At 47.7% G+C, this 16,496-nt stretch overlaps 1 protein-coding gene across 8 annotated transcripts in view; it reads right to left on the bottom strand.

The window, feature by feature from the left end:
- The window catches only part of LOC132836786 (homeobox protein Meis1-like), a 407,589-nt gene that overhangs the window by 255,076 nt on the left and 136,017 nt on the right, over positions 1 to 16,496 (bottom strand). For all 8 annotated transcript variants that reach the window (XM_060856248.1, XM_060856254.1, XM_060856255.1 and 5 more), the window contains exon 6: positions 12,498 to 12,647. In XM_060856248.1, coding sequence (XP_060712231.1) covers positions 12,498 to 12,647 — 150 coding nt within the window. The remainder of the gene's footprint in view (positions 1 to 12,497; positions 12,648 to 16,496) is intronic.

Below are 16,496 nucleotides of genomic sequence, written 5' to 3'. Positions count from 1 at the left end.
CAGTGCCTGTTTAAACAGCACACTACAGCAAACAGTCTACAGAGTCAGTTTAAACAGCACACTATCGCAAGCAGCCTACAGAGTCTGTTTAAACAGCACAGGACAGCAAACAGTCGACAGAGTCAGTTTAAACAGCACACTGCAGCAAACAGTCAACAGAGTCTGTTTAAACAGCACAGGACAGCAAACAGTCTACAGAGCCTGTATAAACAGCACACTACCCAAACAGTCTACAGAGCCTGTTTAAACAGCACAAGACAGCAAACAGTCTGCAGATTCTGTTCAAACAGCACATTACAGCAAACGGTCTAAAGAGCCTGTTTAAACAGCTCACTACAGCAAACAGTCTACAGAGTCTGTTTAAACAGCACAGGACAACAAACAGTTTACAGATTCTATTTAAACAGCAAACTACAGCAAACAGTCTGCAGAGTCTATTAAAACAGCACACTGCAGCAAACAGTGCACAGAGTCTGTTTAAACAGCACAGTACAGCAAACAGTGTACAGAGTCAGTTTAAACAGCAAACTGCAGCAAACAATCTGCAGAGTCTGTTGAAACAGCGCAGGACAGCAAACAGACTGCAGAGCCTGTTTTAACAGCACACTGCAGCAAACAGTCTACAGAGTCTGATTAAACAGAACAGGCCAGCAAACAGTCTACAGAGTCTGTTTAAACAGCACACTACAGCAAACAGTCTACAGAGTCTGTTTGAACAGCACAGGACAGCAAACAGTCGACAGTGCCTGTTTAAACAGCACACTACAGCAAACAGTCTACAGAGTCAGTTTAAACAGCACACTACAGAAAATAGTCTACAGAGTCTGTTTAAAAAGCACAGGACAGCAAACAGTCTGCAGAGCCTGTTTTAACAGCACAGGACAGCAAACAGTCTACAGAGTCTGATTAAACAGCACAGGCCAGCAAACAGTCTACAGAGTCTGTTTAAACAGCACAGGACAGCAAACAGTCTACAGAGCCTGTTTAAACAGCACAGGACAGCAAACAGTCTGCAGAGCCTGTTTTAACAGCACACTGCAGCAAACAGTCTACAGAGTCTGTTTAAAAAGCACAGGGCAGCAAACAGTCTACACAGACTGTTTAAACAGCACACTTCAGCAAACAGTCGACAGTGCCTGTTTAAACAGCACACTACAGCAAACAGTCTACAGAGTCAGTTTAAACAGCAGACTACAGCAAACAGTCTACAGAGTCTGTTTAAACAGCACAGGACAGCAAACAGACTGCAGAGCCAGTTTAAACTGCACAGTACAGAAAACAGTTCACAGAGTCTGTTTAAACAGCACACTACAGCAAACAGTCTACAGGGTTTGTTTTAACAGCACAGGACAGCAAAAAGTCTACAGACTCTGTTTAAACAGCACAGGACAGCAAACAGTCTAAAAAGCCTGTATAAACAACACACTACAGCAAACAGTCTACAGAGTCAGTTTAAACAGCACACTGCAGCAAACAGTCTACAGAGTCAGTTTAAACAGCACACTGCAGCAAACCGACTACAGAGTGTGTTTCAACAGCACAGGGCAGCAAACAGTCTACAGAGCCTGTTTAAACAGCACAGGACAGCAAACAGTCGACAGTGCCTGTTTAAACAGCACACTGCAGCAAACAGACGACAGAGTCTGTTTAAACAGCACAGGACAGCAAACAGTCTACAGAGTTTGTTTAAACAGCACACTACAGCAAACAGTCTACAGAGTCTGTTTCAACAGCACAGGACAGCAAACAGTCTAGAGAGTCTGTCTAAACAGCACAGGACAGCAAACAGTCTGCAGGGTTTGTTTAAACAGCACAGGACAGCAAACAGTCTACAGGGTTTGTTTTAACAGCACAGGACAGCAAAGAGTCTACAGACTCTGTTTAAACAGCACAGGACAGCAAACAGTCTACAGAGTCTGTTTAAAAAGCACAGGGCAGCAAACAGTCTACAGAGTCTGTATAAACAACACACTACAGCAAACAGTCTACAGAGTCTGTTTAAAAAGCACAGGACAGCAAACAGTCGACAGTGCCTGTTTAAACAGCACAGGACAGCAAACAGTCTACAGAGTCAGTTTAAACAGCAGACTACAGCAAACAGTCTACAGAGTCTGTTTAAACAGCACAGGACAGCAAACAGACTGCAGAGCCAGTTTAAACTGCACAGTACAGAAAACAGTTCACAGAGTCTGTTTAAACAGCACAGGACAGCAAACAGTCTACAGGGTTTGTTTTAACAGCACAGGACAGCAAACAGTCTACAGAGCCTGTTTAAACAGCACAGAACAGCAAACAGTCGACAGTGCCTGTTTAAACAGCAGACTACATCAAACAGTCTAAAAAGCCTGTATAAACAGCACACTACAGCAAACAGTCTACAGAGTCAGTTTAAACAGCACACTGCAGCAAACAGTCTACAGAGTCTGTTTAAATAGCACAGTACAGCAAACAGTCTACAGAGCCTGTTTAAACAGCACAGGACAGCAAACAGTCAACAGTGCCTGTTTAAACAGCACACTACAGCAAACAGTCTACAGAGTCTGTTTGAACAGCACAAGACAGCAAACAGTCCACTGAGTCAGTTTAAACAGCAGACTACAGCATATAGTCTACAGAGTCAGTTTAAACAGCACAGGACAGCAAACAGTCTGCAGAGCCTGTTTTAACAGCACACTGCAGCAAACAGTCGACAGAATCTGTTTAAACAGCACAGGCCAACAAACAGTCTACAGAGTCTGTTTAAACAGCACACTACAGCAAACAGTCTACAGAGCTTGTATAAACAGCACAGGACATCAAACAGTCTACAGAGTCTGTTTCAACAGCACAGGACAGCATATAGTCTACAGAGTCAGTTTAAACAGCACAGGACAGCAAACAGTCTGCAGAGCCTGTTTTAACAGCACACTGCAGCAAACAGTCGACAGAGTCTGTTTAAACAGCACAGGCCAGCAAACAGTCTACAGAGTCTGTTTAAACAGCACACTACAGCAAACAGTCTACAGAGTCTGTTTAAAAAGCACAGGGCAGCAAACAGTCTACACAGACTGTTTAAACAGCACAAAACAGCAAACAGTCTACAGAGTCTGTTTAAACAGCACAGGACAGCAAACAGTCTACAGAGTCAGTTTAAACAGCACACTGCAGCAAACCGACTACAGAGTGTGTTTCAACAGCACAGGGCAGCAAACAGTCTACAGAGCCTATTTAAACAGCACAGGACAGCAAACAGTCTGCAGAGCCTGTTTTAACAGCACAGGACAGCAAACAGTCTAGAGAGTCTGTCTAAACAGCACAGGACAGCAAACAGTCTGCAGGGTTTGTTTAAACAGCACAGGACAGCAAACAGTCTACAGGGTTTGTTTTAACAGCACAGGACAGCAAAGAGTCTACAGACTCTGTTTCAACAGCACAGGACAGCAAACAGTCTACAGAGTCTGTTTAAAAAGCACAGGGCAGCAAACAGTCTACAGAGTCTGTATAAACAACACACTACAGCAAACAGTCTACAGAGTCTGTTTAAAAAGCACAGGACAGCAAACAGTCGACAGTGCCTGTTTAAACAGCACAGGACAGCAAACAGTCTACAGAGTCAGTTTAAACAGCAGACTACAGCAAACAGTCTACAGAGTCTGTTTAAACAGCACAGGACAGCAAACAGACTGCAGAGCCAGTTTAAACTGCACAGTACAGAAAACAGTTCACAGAGTCTGTTTAAACAGCACAGGACAGCAAACAGTCTACAGGGTTTGTTTTAACAGCACAGGACAGCAAACAGTCTACAGAGCCTGTTTAAACAGCACAGGACAGCAAACAGTCGACAGTGCCTGTTTAAACAGCAGACTACATCAAACAGTCTAAAAAGCCTGTATAAACAGCACACTACAGCAAACAGTCTACAGAGTCAGTTTAAACAGCACACTGCAGCAAACAGTCTACAGAGTCTGTTTAAATAGCACAGTACAGCAAACAGTCTACAGAGCCTGTTTAAACAGCACAGGACAGCAAACAGTCTACAGTGCCTGTTTAAACAGCACACTACAGCAAACAGTCTACAGAGTCTGTTTGAACAGCACAGGACAGCAAACAGTCCACTGAGTCAGTTTAAACAGCAGACTACAGCATATAGTCTACAGAGTCAGTTTAAACAGCACAGGACAGCAAACAGTCTGCAGAGCCTGTTTTAACAGCACACTGCAGCAAACAGTCGACAGAATCTGTTTAAACAGCACAGGCCAACAGTCTACAGAGTCTGTTTAAACAGCACACTACAGCAAACAGTCTACAGAGCTTGTATAAACAGCACAGGACATCAAACAGTCTACAGAGTCTGTTTCAACAGCACAGGACAGCAAACAGTCTACAGAGCCTGTTTAAACAGCACAGGACAGCAAACAGTCTACAGTGCCTGTTTAAACAGCACACTACAGCAAACAGTCTACAGAGTCTGTTTGAACAGCACAGGACAGCAAACAGTCCACTGAGTCAGTTTAAACAGCAGACTACAGCATATAGTCTACAGAGTCAGTTTAAACAGCACAGGACAGCAAACAGTCTGCAGAGCCTGTTTTAACAGCACACTGCAGCAAACAGTCGACAGAGTCTGTTTAAACAGCACAGGCCAGCAAACAGTCTACAGAGTCTGTTTAAACAGCACACTACAGCAAACAGTCTACAGAGTCTGTTTAAAAAGCACAGGGCAGCAAACAGTCTACACAGACTGTTTAAACAGCACAAAACAGCAAACAGTCTACAGAGTCTGTTTAAACAGCACAGGACAGCAAACAGTCTACAGAGTCAGTTTAAACAGCACAGGACAGCAAACAGTCTGCAGAGCCTGTTTTAACAGCACACTGCAGCAAACAGTTGACAGAGTCTGTTTAAACAGCACAGGCCAGCAAATAGTCTACAGAGTCTGTTTAAACAGCACACTACAGCAAACAGTCTACAGAGTCTGTTTGAACAGCACAGGACAGCAAACAGTCGACAGTGCCTGTTTAAACAGCACACTACAGCAAACAGTCTACAGAGTCAGTTTAAACAGCACAGGACAGCAAACAGTCTACAGAGCCTGTATAAACAGCACACTACCCAAACAGTCTACAGAGCCTGTTTAAACAGCACAGGACAGCAAACAGTCTACAGAGCCTGTATAAACAGCACACTACCCAAACAGTCTACAGAGCCTGTTTAAACAGCACAAGACTCTTGTGGGCGGCACGGTGGCGTGGGCGGCACGGTGGCACAGTGGTTAGCACTGCTGCCTCACAGCGCCTGTAGACCCGGGTTCAATTTCCGACTCAGGCGACTGACTGTGTGGAGTTTGCACGTTCTCCCCGTGTCTGCGTGGGTTTCCTCCGGGTGCTCCGGTTTCCTCCCACAGTCCAAAGATGTGCGGGTCAGGTGAATTGGCCATGCTAAATTGCCCGTAGTGTTAGGTAAGGGGTAAATGTAGGGGTATGGGTGGGTTGCGCTTCGGCGGGTCAGTGTGGACTTGTTGGGCCGAAGGGCCTGTTTCCACACTGTAAGTCTAATCTAATCTCGTAAAAGACAGCAAACAGTCTGCAGATTCTGTTCAAACAGCACATTACAGCAAACGGTCTAAAAAGCCTGTTTAAACAGCTCACTACAGCAAACAGCCTACAGAGTCTGTTTAAACAGCACAGGACAGCAAACAGTTTACAGATTCTATTTAAACAGCAAACTACAGCAAACAGTCTGCAGAGTCTATTAAAACAGCACACTGCAGCAAACAGTGCACAGAGTCTGTTTATACAGCACACTGCAGCAAACAGTCTACAGAGTCTGTTTAAACAGCACACTACAGCAAACAGTCTACAGAGTCTGTTTGAACAGCACAGGACAGCAAACAGTCGACAGTGCCTGTTTAAACAGCACACTACAGCAAACAGTCTACAGAGTCTGTTTGAACAGCACAGGACAGCAAACAGTCCACTGAGTCAGTTTAAACAGCAGACTACAGCAAATAGTCTACAGAGTCAGTTTAAACAGCACAGGACAGCAAATAGTCTACAGAGTCTGTTTAAACAGCACACTACAGCAAACAGTTTGCTGTTTAAACTGACTCTGTACACTGTTTGCTGTACTGTGCTGTTTAAACAGACTCTGTGCACTGTTTGCTGTCCTGTGCTGTTTTAATAGACTCTGTAGACTGTTTGCTGTACTACCCAAACAGTCCACAGAGTCTGTTTAAACAGCACAAGGCAGCAAACAGTCTGCAGATTCTGTTCAAACAGCACATTACAGCAAACGGTCTAAAGAGCCTGTTTAAACAGCTCACTACGGCAAACAGTCTACAGAGTCTATTAAAACAGCACAGGACAGCAAACAGTGCACAGAGTCTGTTGAAACAGCACAGGACAGCAAACAGTCTACAGAGTCAGTTTAAACAGCACAGGACAGCAAACAGTCTGCAGAGCCTGTTTAAACAGCACAGGACAGCAAACAGTCTGCAGAGCCTGTTTTAACAGCACACTGCAGCAAACAGTCTACAGAGTCTGATTAAACAGCACAGGCCAGCAAACAGTCTACAGAGTCTGTTTGAACAGCACAGGACAGCAAACAGTCGACAGTGCCTGTTTAAACAGCACACTACAGCAAACAGTCTACAGAGTCAGTTTAAACAGCAGACTACAGCAAATAGTCTACAGAGTCAGTTTAAATAGCACAGGACAGCAAACAGTCTGCAGAGCCTGTTTTAACAGCACACTGCAGCAAACAGACGACAGAGTCTGTTTAAACAGCACAGGACAGCAAACAGTCTACAGAGTTTGTTTAAACAGCACACTACAGCAAACAGTCAACAGAGTCTGTTTAAACAGCACAGGACAGCAAATAGTCTACAGAGTCAGTTTAAACAGCACACTACAGCAAACAGTCTACAGAGTCAGTTTAAACAGCACAGGACAGCAAACAGTCTGCAGAGCCTGTTTTAATAGCACACTGCAGCAAACAGACGACAGAGTCTGTTTAAACAGCACAGGACAGCAAACAGTCTACAGAGTTTGTTTAAACAGCACAGGACAGCAAACAGTCTACAGAGTTTGTTTAAACAACACACAACAGCAAACAGTCTATAGAGTCTGTTTAAATAGTGCAGGACAGCAAACAGTCTGCAGATTGACCAGGAGGCTGGAGAGATTCCACTGCTATTCAACTAGCTCAGATTTATTTCAGCTCTTTTTCAGTAACCCACGGTTTAAATAAAAGTTGGTTGTAATAAACAGTGTTACACATCATGTCTGGTTTTCCCTTCAACGTCCTTTCATTGACTTCCTCAGACAGCACCTTTCAAACTCACAGTCACATCCATCGAGAAGGACAAGGGCAGCAGATACATGGGAACACCACCCCCTGCACGTTCCCCCAACATCCAGGTCAAAGCAACCCGCTTGATTGGCACCACATCCACTCAGTAGCAGCAGTATGTACCGTGTACCAAATGCACTGCAGCAACTCCCCAAGGCTCCTTACACAGCACCTTCCAAACCCACTTCCATCTAGAAGGATCAGGGCAGCAGATATATGGGAACACACATTCCCTTCCAAGCCACTTGCCTTATTGACTTGGAAATTATCACCTTCAGTGTCACTGGGACAAAATCCTGGAATTCCCTCCCTCAGGGCATTGTGGGTCTACTGACAGCACACGGACTGCAGTGGTTTAAGAAGACAGTCCACCACTGAATTTGCAGAAGGAATGGGATGGTGTAAGTTAGATGGGCTTCAGATTGGTTTCACAGTTCACTGCAATATCCAGGGCCCAAGGGCCTGCGCTGTGCTGGAATGTTTTGGGTTCTATGATTATGCTCATTCCCGAGAGTTAATTTATAATTTTATTTACATTTTAATAGCCGGAGAGACAATGCTGAAGATTTCTGTGTTGTCTACCACCTGAGAAAAGGTCACTGATTGGTTGCTCTAGGATAGTCAGTGGCGTTGCCATGGACGATGTACCGGGTTGACCTAAATTCACACCAGGCCAGGCAACTCTGATTGGTTCAAATGCTGTCATAGGGAATGTAGGCAATAGACAATAGACAATAGGTGCAGGAGTAGGCCATTCTGCCCTTCAAGCCAGCACCACCATTCATTATGATCATGGCTAATCATCATCAATCAGTATCCTGTTCCTGCCTTATCCCCATAACCCTTGATTCCACTATCCTGAAGAGCTCTATCCAACTCTTTCTTGAAGTTACCCAGAGGCTGGGCCTCCACAGCCTTCTGGGGCAGAGCATTCCACACACTCACCACTCTCTGGGTGAAGAAGTTTCTCCTCAACTCTGTTCTAAGTGGCCTACCCCTTATTTTTAAGCTGTGTCCTCTGGTTCGGGACTCACCCATCAGCAGAAACATGCTTCCTGCCTCCAGAGTGTCCAATCCTTTAATAATCTTATACGTCTCAATCAGGTCCCCTCTCAGTCTTCTAAACTCACGCGTATACAAGGCTGAAAATGTGTTGCTGGAAAAGCGCAGCAAGTCAGGCAGCATCCAAGGAGCAGGAGAATCGACGTTTCGGGCATGAGCCCTTCTTCAGGAATACCTGAAGAAGGCTTGAGCCAGAAACGTCGATTCTCCTGTTCCTTGGATGCTGCCTGACTTGCTGCGCTTTTCCAGCAACACATTTTCAACTCTGATCTCCAGCATCTGCAGTCCTCACTTTCTCCTCAAGCGTATACAAGCCTTGTTGCTCCAATCTTTCAGCGTAAGATAGTCCCGCCATTCTGGAAATTGACCTCGTGAACCTACGCTGCACTCCTTCAATAGTCAGAATGTCTTTCCTCAAATTTGGAGACCAAAACTGCGCACAATATTCCAGGTGTGGTCTCACCAGGGCCTTGTACAGCTGCAGAAGGACCTCTTTGCTTCTATACTCAATCCCTCTTGTTATGAAGGCCAGCATGCTATTAGCTTTCTTCACTACCTGCTGTACCTGCATGCTTACCTTCATTGACTGATGTACAAGAACACCCAGATCTCTCTGTACTGCCCCTTTACCTAATTTGACTCCATTTCGGTAATAATCTGCCTTCCTGTTCTTGCCACCAAAGTGGATAACTGCCCATTTATCCACATTAAACTGCGTCTGCCATGCATCCGTCCACTCACCTAACCTGTCCAGGACACCCTGTATTCTCCTAACATCCTCCTCACACTTCACCCTGCCACCCAGCTTTGTATCATCAACAAATTTACTAATATTACTTTTAATACCTTCACCTATATCGTTAATGTCCATTGTAAAAAGCTGCGGTCCCAGCACTGATCCCTGTGGTACCCCACTGGTCACTGCCTGCCATTCCGAAATGGAGCCATTTATCACTACTCTTTGTTTCCTGTCAGCCAACCAACTTTCAATCCATGTCAGTATTTTGCCCCTAAGACCATGTGCCCTAATTTTGCTCACTAACCTCCTATGTGGGACTTTATCAAAAGCTTTCTAAACGTCCAGGTACACTACATCTACTGGATCTCCCCCGTCCACCTTCAGAGTTACATCCTCAAAAAAACAATGTACTGGGAAGGAATTGCATTCCAAGGAGATAATGGCTTAGTGTTAATGGTGGCACTGGACTGGTATGCCAAGGTTGATGTTCTGGGGATAGAGTTTCAAACCACACCACAGCAGTAGGCAGAATTTAAATTCCATAAACACAATGTGTAATGAAGGTGCCAGCCATTACCAATCCTTGTAAAAGCCCGTTTGGTTCACTAATGCCTGTATTGGGAGGGAAATCTGCCATCCTTACTCAGTCTGGTCTACATGTGACTCCAGACCCACAGCAATGGGGTTAACTCTGAAATGGCTGATCGGACCCTTCAGTTCAAGAGGCAATTGAGAAATTGGTGACAAATGCTGATCTTGCCAGCGATGCCCATCTCCCAAAGACTTTTTAAAATTATTTTTACCAAATGAAGGGGACATAAATAATGCCTGAGCCACTCATCAGGAAATATCTCCCCAGGGCTGGATGTTAAATCAAGGCCCTGTTTCCCCAGAGGTAGGGGCTAGAACAGGGCCATTCTCCCTGAGGCGGGCGGCACGGTGGCTCAGTGGTTAGCACTGCTGCCTCACAGCGCCAGGGACCCAGGTTCGACCCCAGCCTCGGGCGACTGTGTGAAGGTTGCACATTCTCCCCGTGTCTGTATGGGTTTCCCCCAGGTGCTCCGGCTTCCTCACACAGTCCAAACTTGTTCAGGCTAAGGTGCCAAAGTGTTGATAGTGTCCTGGAATGTCAAGGCTAGGTGGATTAGCCATGGAAGATGCAGGGTTGCAGGGAGAAGGTAGGGGGATGGGTCTGGGTGGGATGCGTTTCGGAGGGTTGGTGTGGGCTTGATGGGCTGAACAGCCTGCTTCCACACCGTAGGGATTCTATGATTTACCCGTAGACAAACATCACTAAAACAGATCCGTTATCTGATCTTTCAGGGGTTTTAAGTACATTTCAACACATCAAAGGTAATTGAATGGCTGTGAGTTGGATTAGAGCACCCCCTCATGGCACTAATGTCCACTCTGTCTCCCTGCGTCAGAGGCAAGAATGCAGTAATATCTGGGGGGAGGTCAGTCCAGCGGGATTCAACCTTTCACTTTCACTTCGTAATGCTCTGGCATTCTTTCGATAGCGCCCACCCCATCCCAGTGCCAATCCAGCATCAGCAAGTAGCACCAAAGGAGCCACTAACCCTCCACTTGAGGTGCCCGCCATTTCTGACATATACGTAGGTGGTGGAACCATGTGCCAAGATCCCAACCACACCCCCCACCCCCAACTCCAGCAGATGCCAACTGTGGGCAGAAAGAATGTGACACCGCCATTGGCAACTTCATCACCCACAGCAACAAAAGAGGAGGGGGAGACAGAGAGAGTCATCCAACCCCTCGAGGGACCATCACTGATGATGATGATGATGATGATGTCAATGCGCCTGAGATTCCAATGCTCCATGAGTACAGCCACTGAAAATAACCAGCCACCGTTGCTAAGGCGGGAGGCCTGAGGTTAATAACGACCCAATTCCAAATCTGGTCTCGGATTTCCCAATCCAAGAGCCCACGGGCACAAGCGTGCTTTGCAATATCCATTACCATTGGCCTCCATCCATCAAGGCTCTCCCAAGGAGCAAGGTGTGCCCTCTGTCAATGGCAATTCAAAGAGATACCCATCTCCCACACACCACCGAGTCCCCAGAGCCTTGATGGTGCCTGGCAATGCCTATCCCATGCCAAGTCACACTGCAGGCAAACAGAGCTGGACCGAGATGGTCTGGAGGCCACGCCTTCTGGAGCGCAACACATTCCGCCAATCGGGAGATAGGCTGCTTGTTTCACTACACACTGCATGTGTGTGTGCGTGTGTGTACGTGTGCGTGTGCGTGTGTGGACTAAACTCAAAGCAATAAGACTACCCTGGAAACCTCAATGTGTCTGCCGGATGCTTCTCTGAATTTGTAAGTTTTGAGAAGATCTGTAGCTCAGGTTGAGGTTCAGGTTGTAGGTTTGCTCACTGAGCTGGAAGGTTCGTTTTCAGACGTTTCGTCACCCTACTAGGTAACATCATCAGTGAGCCTCTGGTGAAGTGCTGGTGTTCTATCTCACTTTCTATTGATGTGGTGGGTGATATTAGTTTTTCTGAGAGGTTGGTAAATGAAACTCCATCAATAAACACATCCATTTGGTGAACTTCACCAGTTTCCTCATTTCCCCTCCCCCATCTTATCCCAGTTCCAACCTTCCAGCTTAGCACCATCCTCAGGACCTGTCCATCTTCCTTCCCAGCTATCCGCTCCACCCTCCTCTCTGACCTATCACCTTCATCCCAACCTCCATCACCCCTATTGCACTCTCGGCTACCTTCTCCCCACCCCCACTGCCCCTCCCAATTATCTCTCCACCCCCAGGTGACTCCTCATACTTGTTGAAACTTCGACGTTCCTGCTCCTCGGATGCTGCCTGACCTGCTGTGCTTTTCCAGCAACACTCTAATCCTGACATCGATTTGGACCCCATTTGCTAACCTCTGGGAACAAGAGCCGGAAATGATATCACCTACTTTGAGAGACTAATTCACATCAATAGAAAGCAGGATAGAACACCAGCGCTTCACCAGAGGCTCACTAATGATGTGAAAACAAACCTGAACCTCTCTGGGTGATACAAGTTGGCACCTCCATTATAATTGCCCCGAGAGACGGTATTCAGCAGTAATCAATGTTACACATTCACGTGGCATTTCAAAAACTCTAAAAACAATGCAGCAAAAACAGAACAGTGCAGAGCTAACGTACCATCTTTGCTGGCACAGACAATGTTTTATAAAAGGAAGCTACAAAAACCACAGCAGCAAATAAGGCAAAACTCTCGGGCTGTGTAATACAGTCAGAGCACTGGGGTTGGACTGGATTTGGGCTCTCTCTTCACAGACCATACATCAGAGACAGAGACTGGAACCAGATGGACAAATGCTCCCTACCTGATCGGAGAGGCTGGTGCAGGAGCCGGTGAAATCCTCCAGGTCAGATTTTGAGCCTCCATCGCGGTCCTCTATCACCAGGTCGATAGGCATCTTGCCCTTCAAGCAGCTGATGTAGCGGTGGCAAAAATTATCACACAATTCGTGGACCTGCGGTGGAACCAAGGCAGAAACGGGCGAAGGGTGAGCCAAGCAAAGACAGACGTGGCCACTCAGGCCGGGGAAACACAGACACTCCACACAGCCGCACTAATACCACGGGGAATCCAGCAAAACGGACATGGTTACACAGGCCAGGGGAACACAGACACTCCAAACAGCCGCACTAATACCATGGGGAATCCAGCAAAACGGGCATGGTTACACAGGCCAGGGGAACACAGACACTCCACACAGCCGCACTAATACCACGGGGAATCCAGCAAAACGGACGTGGTTACACAGGCCAGGGGAACACAGACACTCCACACAGCCGCACTAATACCACGGGGAATCCAGCAAAACGGACGTGGTCACACAGGCCAGGGGAACACAGACACTCCACACAGCCACACTAATACCATGGGGAATCCACCAAAACGGACATGGTCACACAGGCCAGAAACACAGACACTCCACACAGCCGCACTAATACCACGGGGAATCCAGCAAAACGGACGTGGTCACACAGGCAGGAAACACAGACACTCCACACAGCCGCACTAATACCACAGGGAATCCAGCAAAACGGACGTGGTTACACAGGCAGGAAACACAGACACTCCACACAGCCGCACTAATACCACGGGGAATCCAGCAAAATGGACGTGGTTACACAGACACTCCACACAGCCGCACTAATACCACGGGGAATCCACCAAAACGGGCATGGTCACACAGGCCAGGGGAACACAGACACTCCACACAGCCGCACTAATACCACGGGGAATCCAACAAGCCCACTGCTTGTTGAAGGGCACCAGAGAATCACTTTGCCTTTATACCTACAACTTAATGATAGGGCCCTGGGGAATATAGTCAAACAGAGGGACCTGGAGGTGCAGGTACATAGAAAGTGGCATCATGGCTGTATAAGGTAGTGAAGAAGATATTTGGCAATCTTGCCTTCATTGGTCAGAGCATTGAGCATAGGTGTCGAGACCTGACGAAGGGCTTAGGCCCGAGGTGAAAGTTCTCCTCAGATGCTGCCTGACTGGCTGTGCTTTTCCAGCACCACCCTCTCGACGCTGACCTCCAACACCTGTAGTCCTCACTTTCTCCTAGTTGTTGGGATGTCATGTTGTGTCTGTACAGGACATTGGCGAGGTCAGTTTTTTTTTCCCTTCATGCACTCACAGGATGAGGGCGTCTCTGGCTAGGCAACATTTATTGGCCCATCCTGTAATTGTCCAGAGGGCAGTTATGAGGCAACCACTTTGACTCTTGCCCATCTCCCATGTGCCACTTCTTCCCATGCCATGCCAAGCCATGATATATAGGCCAGAGCGAGTAAGGATGTCAGTTTCCTTCCCAAAAGGGCATTAATGAAGCAGATGGGGTTTTCCAATTGACAACGGAATCACGAGATTCTTAATTCCAGATACTTACTGGATTTAAATTCCACACCTGCTGTGGTGAGATTCGAACCCAGGACCGCAGAGCATCATTTGGGTCACTGGGTTGACAGCCCAGTGATAGTAGCATAGGACCATTGTCTCCCCTACTGTGTACTGTTCTGATTGCCCAGAAGGATGTTATCAAACTGGAAATAGTGCAAAAATGACTAACCAGGATGTTACCGAGACCAGAGGGTTTAGACCATAAGACCATAAGACATAGGAGTGGAAGTAAGGCCCTTCAGCCCGTCGAGTCCACTCCGCCATTCAATCATGGCTGATGGGCATTAAAACTCCACTTACCCGCATTCTCCCCGTAGCCCTTAATTCCTCGTGACATCAAGAAAATAGAATCTATCAATCTCTGTTTAAGTTATAAGGAGAAGCTGAGTGAGTGGGTGGCACAGTGGTTAGCACTGCTGCCTCACAGCGCCTGAGACCTGGGTTCAATTCCTGCCTCAGGCGACCGACTGTGTGGAGTTTGCACATTTTCCCTGTGTCTGCGTGGGTTTCCTCCGGTTTCCTCCCACAGTCCAAAGATGTGCGGGTCAGGTGAATTGGCCATGCTAAATTGCCCATAGTGTTAGGTAAGGGGCAAACGTATGGGTGGGTGGCGCTTCGGCGGGTCGGTGTGGACTTGTTGGGCTGAAGGGCCTGTTTCTACACTGTAAGTAATCTAACCTAATCAAGTTTATGATTTTTTTTTCCCCAGGAGCATCAGAGGCTGAAGGTCTATACGTTTGTAAAATCATATGGGGTATGGGTGGGGTGGATAGACAAGGTCCTTTCCCCAGGGAAGGGGAGTCCAAAAATAGCGGGCATAGATTTAAGATGAGAGGGGAAAGATTTAACAGGGACCTAAGGGGCAATCTTTTCACACAGAGGGTGATGCGTGTGGGGAATGAGCTGCCAGAGGAAGTGGTGGAGGCTGGTACAATGCAGCATTTAAAAGGCATCTGGGTGGGGACAGAATAGGAAGGGTTTGGAGGGATATGGGCCAAGTGCTGGCAAGTGGGACTAGATTAATTTAGGATATCTAGTCAGCATGGACGACTTGGGTCAAAGGGTCTGTTTTGTGACTCTATGACTCAAAGGTCAAAGGGTTCTTGTAATTCTTTCAAAGAATTGAGACCAGGAATTGGAGAGGTGGGAAGGTCATGTGGGAAATGGAGCCAGAGAGTGTGTTGGCAGTGTTCACCCACGGACCGATAGATGTAGAAGAGGCATTCACTGGATTGCCGGTTTCCACGGTTCAAATAGTGGGCGGCACGATGGCACAGTGGTTAGCACTGATGCCTCCCAGCGCCAGAGACCCGGGTTCAATTCCCGACTCAGGCGACTGACTGTGTGGAGTTTGCACATTCTCCCCGTGTCTGCGTGGGTTTCCTCCGGGTGCTCCGGTTTCCTCCCAGAAAAATGTGCGGGTCAGGTGAATTGGCCATGCTAAATTGCCCGTAGTGTTAGGTAAAGGGGTAAATGTATGGGTGGGTTGCGCTTCGGCGGGTCAGTGTGGACTTGTTGGGCCGACGCCGAAGGGCCTGTTTCCACACTGTAAGTAATCTAATCTAAACTCTGCTGTGTATTTCCACCAGGATCTTACAATCCCAGCTCCTATCAGGGCCTGTCACAGTAGGCCAGGGCCGGGGCTGGGTGAAACATCAGCAGATAGGAACTCGGAGCAGAAGTCAGCTTCCTTGCCAATCCTCTATCCCCATATCATCTTCCCACCTTCTCCCTCTCCGTCGGATATTCAGTGACTGTCGGGGGGAGGGGGGAGATTAGACCCAGCTCCTTCCGAAACACAACCAGCCACCATGTATGTCTCAGTGGGCGAGAGGGGGAGGGGAGTGAGAGGGAGCGAGGGGAAAGAGGGTGAATGGGAAAAGAGGCTGCAGGGGTTGAGAGGGGGGTGAAGGGGTGATAGGGTGATGGGGAAAGAGCGAAGGGGGGACAGGGTAAGGGGTGAAGGGGGGAAGGGGGTGAGAGGGGGAAGGGGGTGAGAGGGTGCAGGGATGGGAGGGTGAAGGGTGAGAGGTGGAAGGGGTGAGTGGATGAAGGGTGAGAGGGTGAAGGGGTGAACGGGTGAAGGTGGTGATGGGGTCAAGGAGTGAAGGGGGTGCTGGGGGTGAAGGAGGTGATGGGGTGAAGGGGGTGAGAGCGTAAGGGGGTGATGGGGTGATTGGGGTGATTGGGGTGGAGGGTGTGAAATGGTGAAGGGGGTGATGGAGGGAGAAGGTGAATGGGGTGATAGAGGTGAAGGGGGTGAGAGGGTGAAGGGGGTGATGGGAGTAAAGGGGGTGATGGGGTGAACGGGTGAAGGGGGTGAGAGGGTGAAGGGACTCTTCACAACGATGGCATCGGGTGGTGACTCTGGAGAGGTGGTACTGGCAGGACATTGTTGCTC

The sequence above is a fragment of the Hemiscyllium ocellatum genome, chromosome 47, assembly GCF_020745735.1.
Source record: "Hemiscyllium ocellatum isolate sHemOce1 chromosome 47, sHemOce1.pat.X.cur, whole genome shotgun sequence".
In the NCBI taxonomy this organism is placed as follows: Eukaryota; Metazoa; Chordata; class Chondrichthyes; order Orectolobiformes; family Hemiscylliidae; genus Hemiscyllium; species Hemiscyllium ocellatum.
Note: the sequence above shows the minus strand (reverse complement) of the source record. Positions and strands in the feature narration are given on the sequence as shown.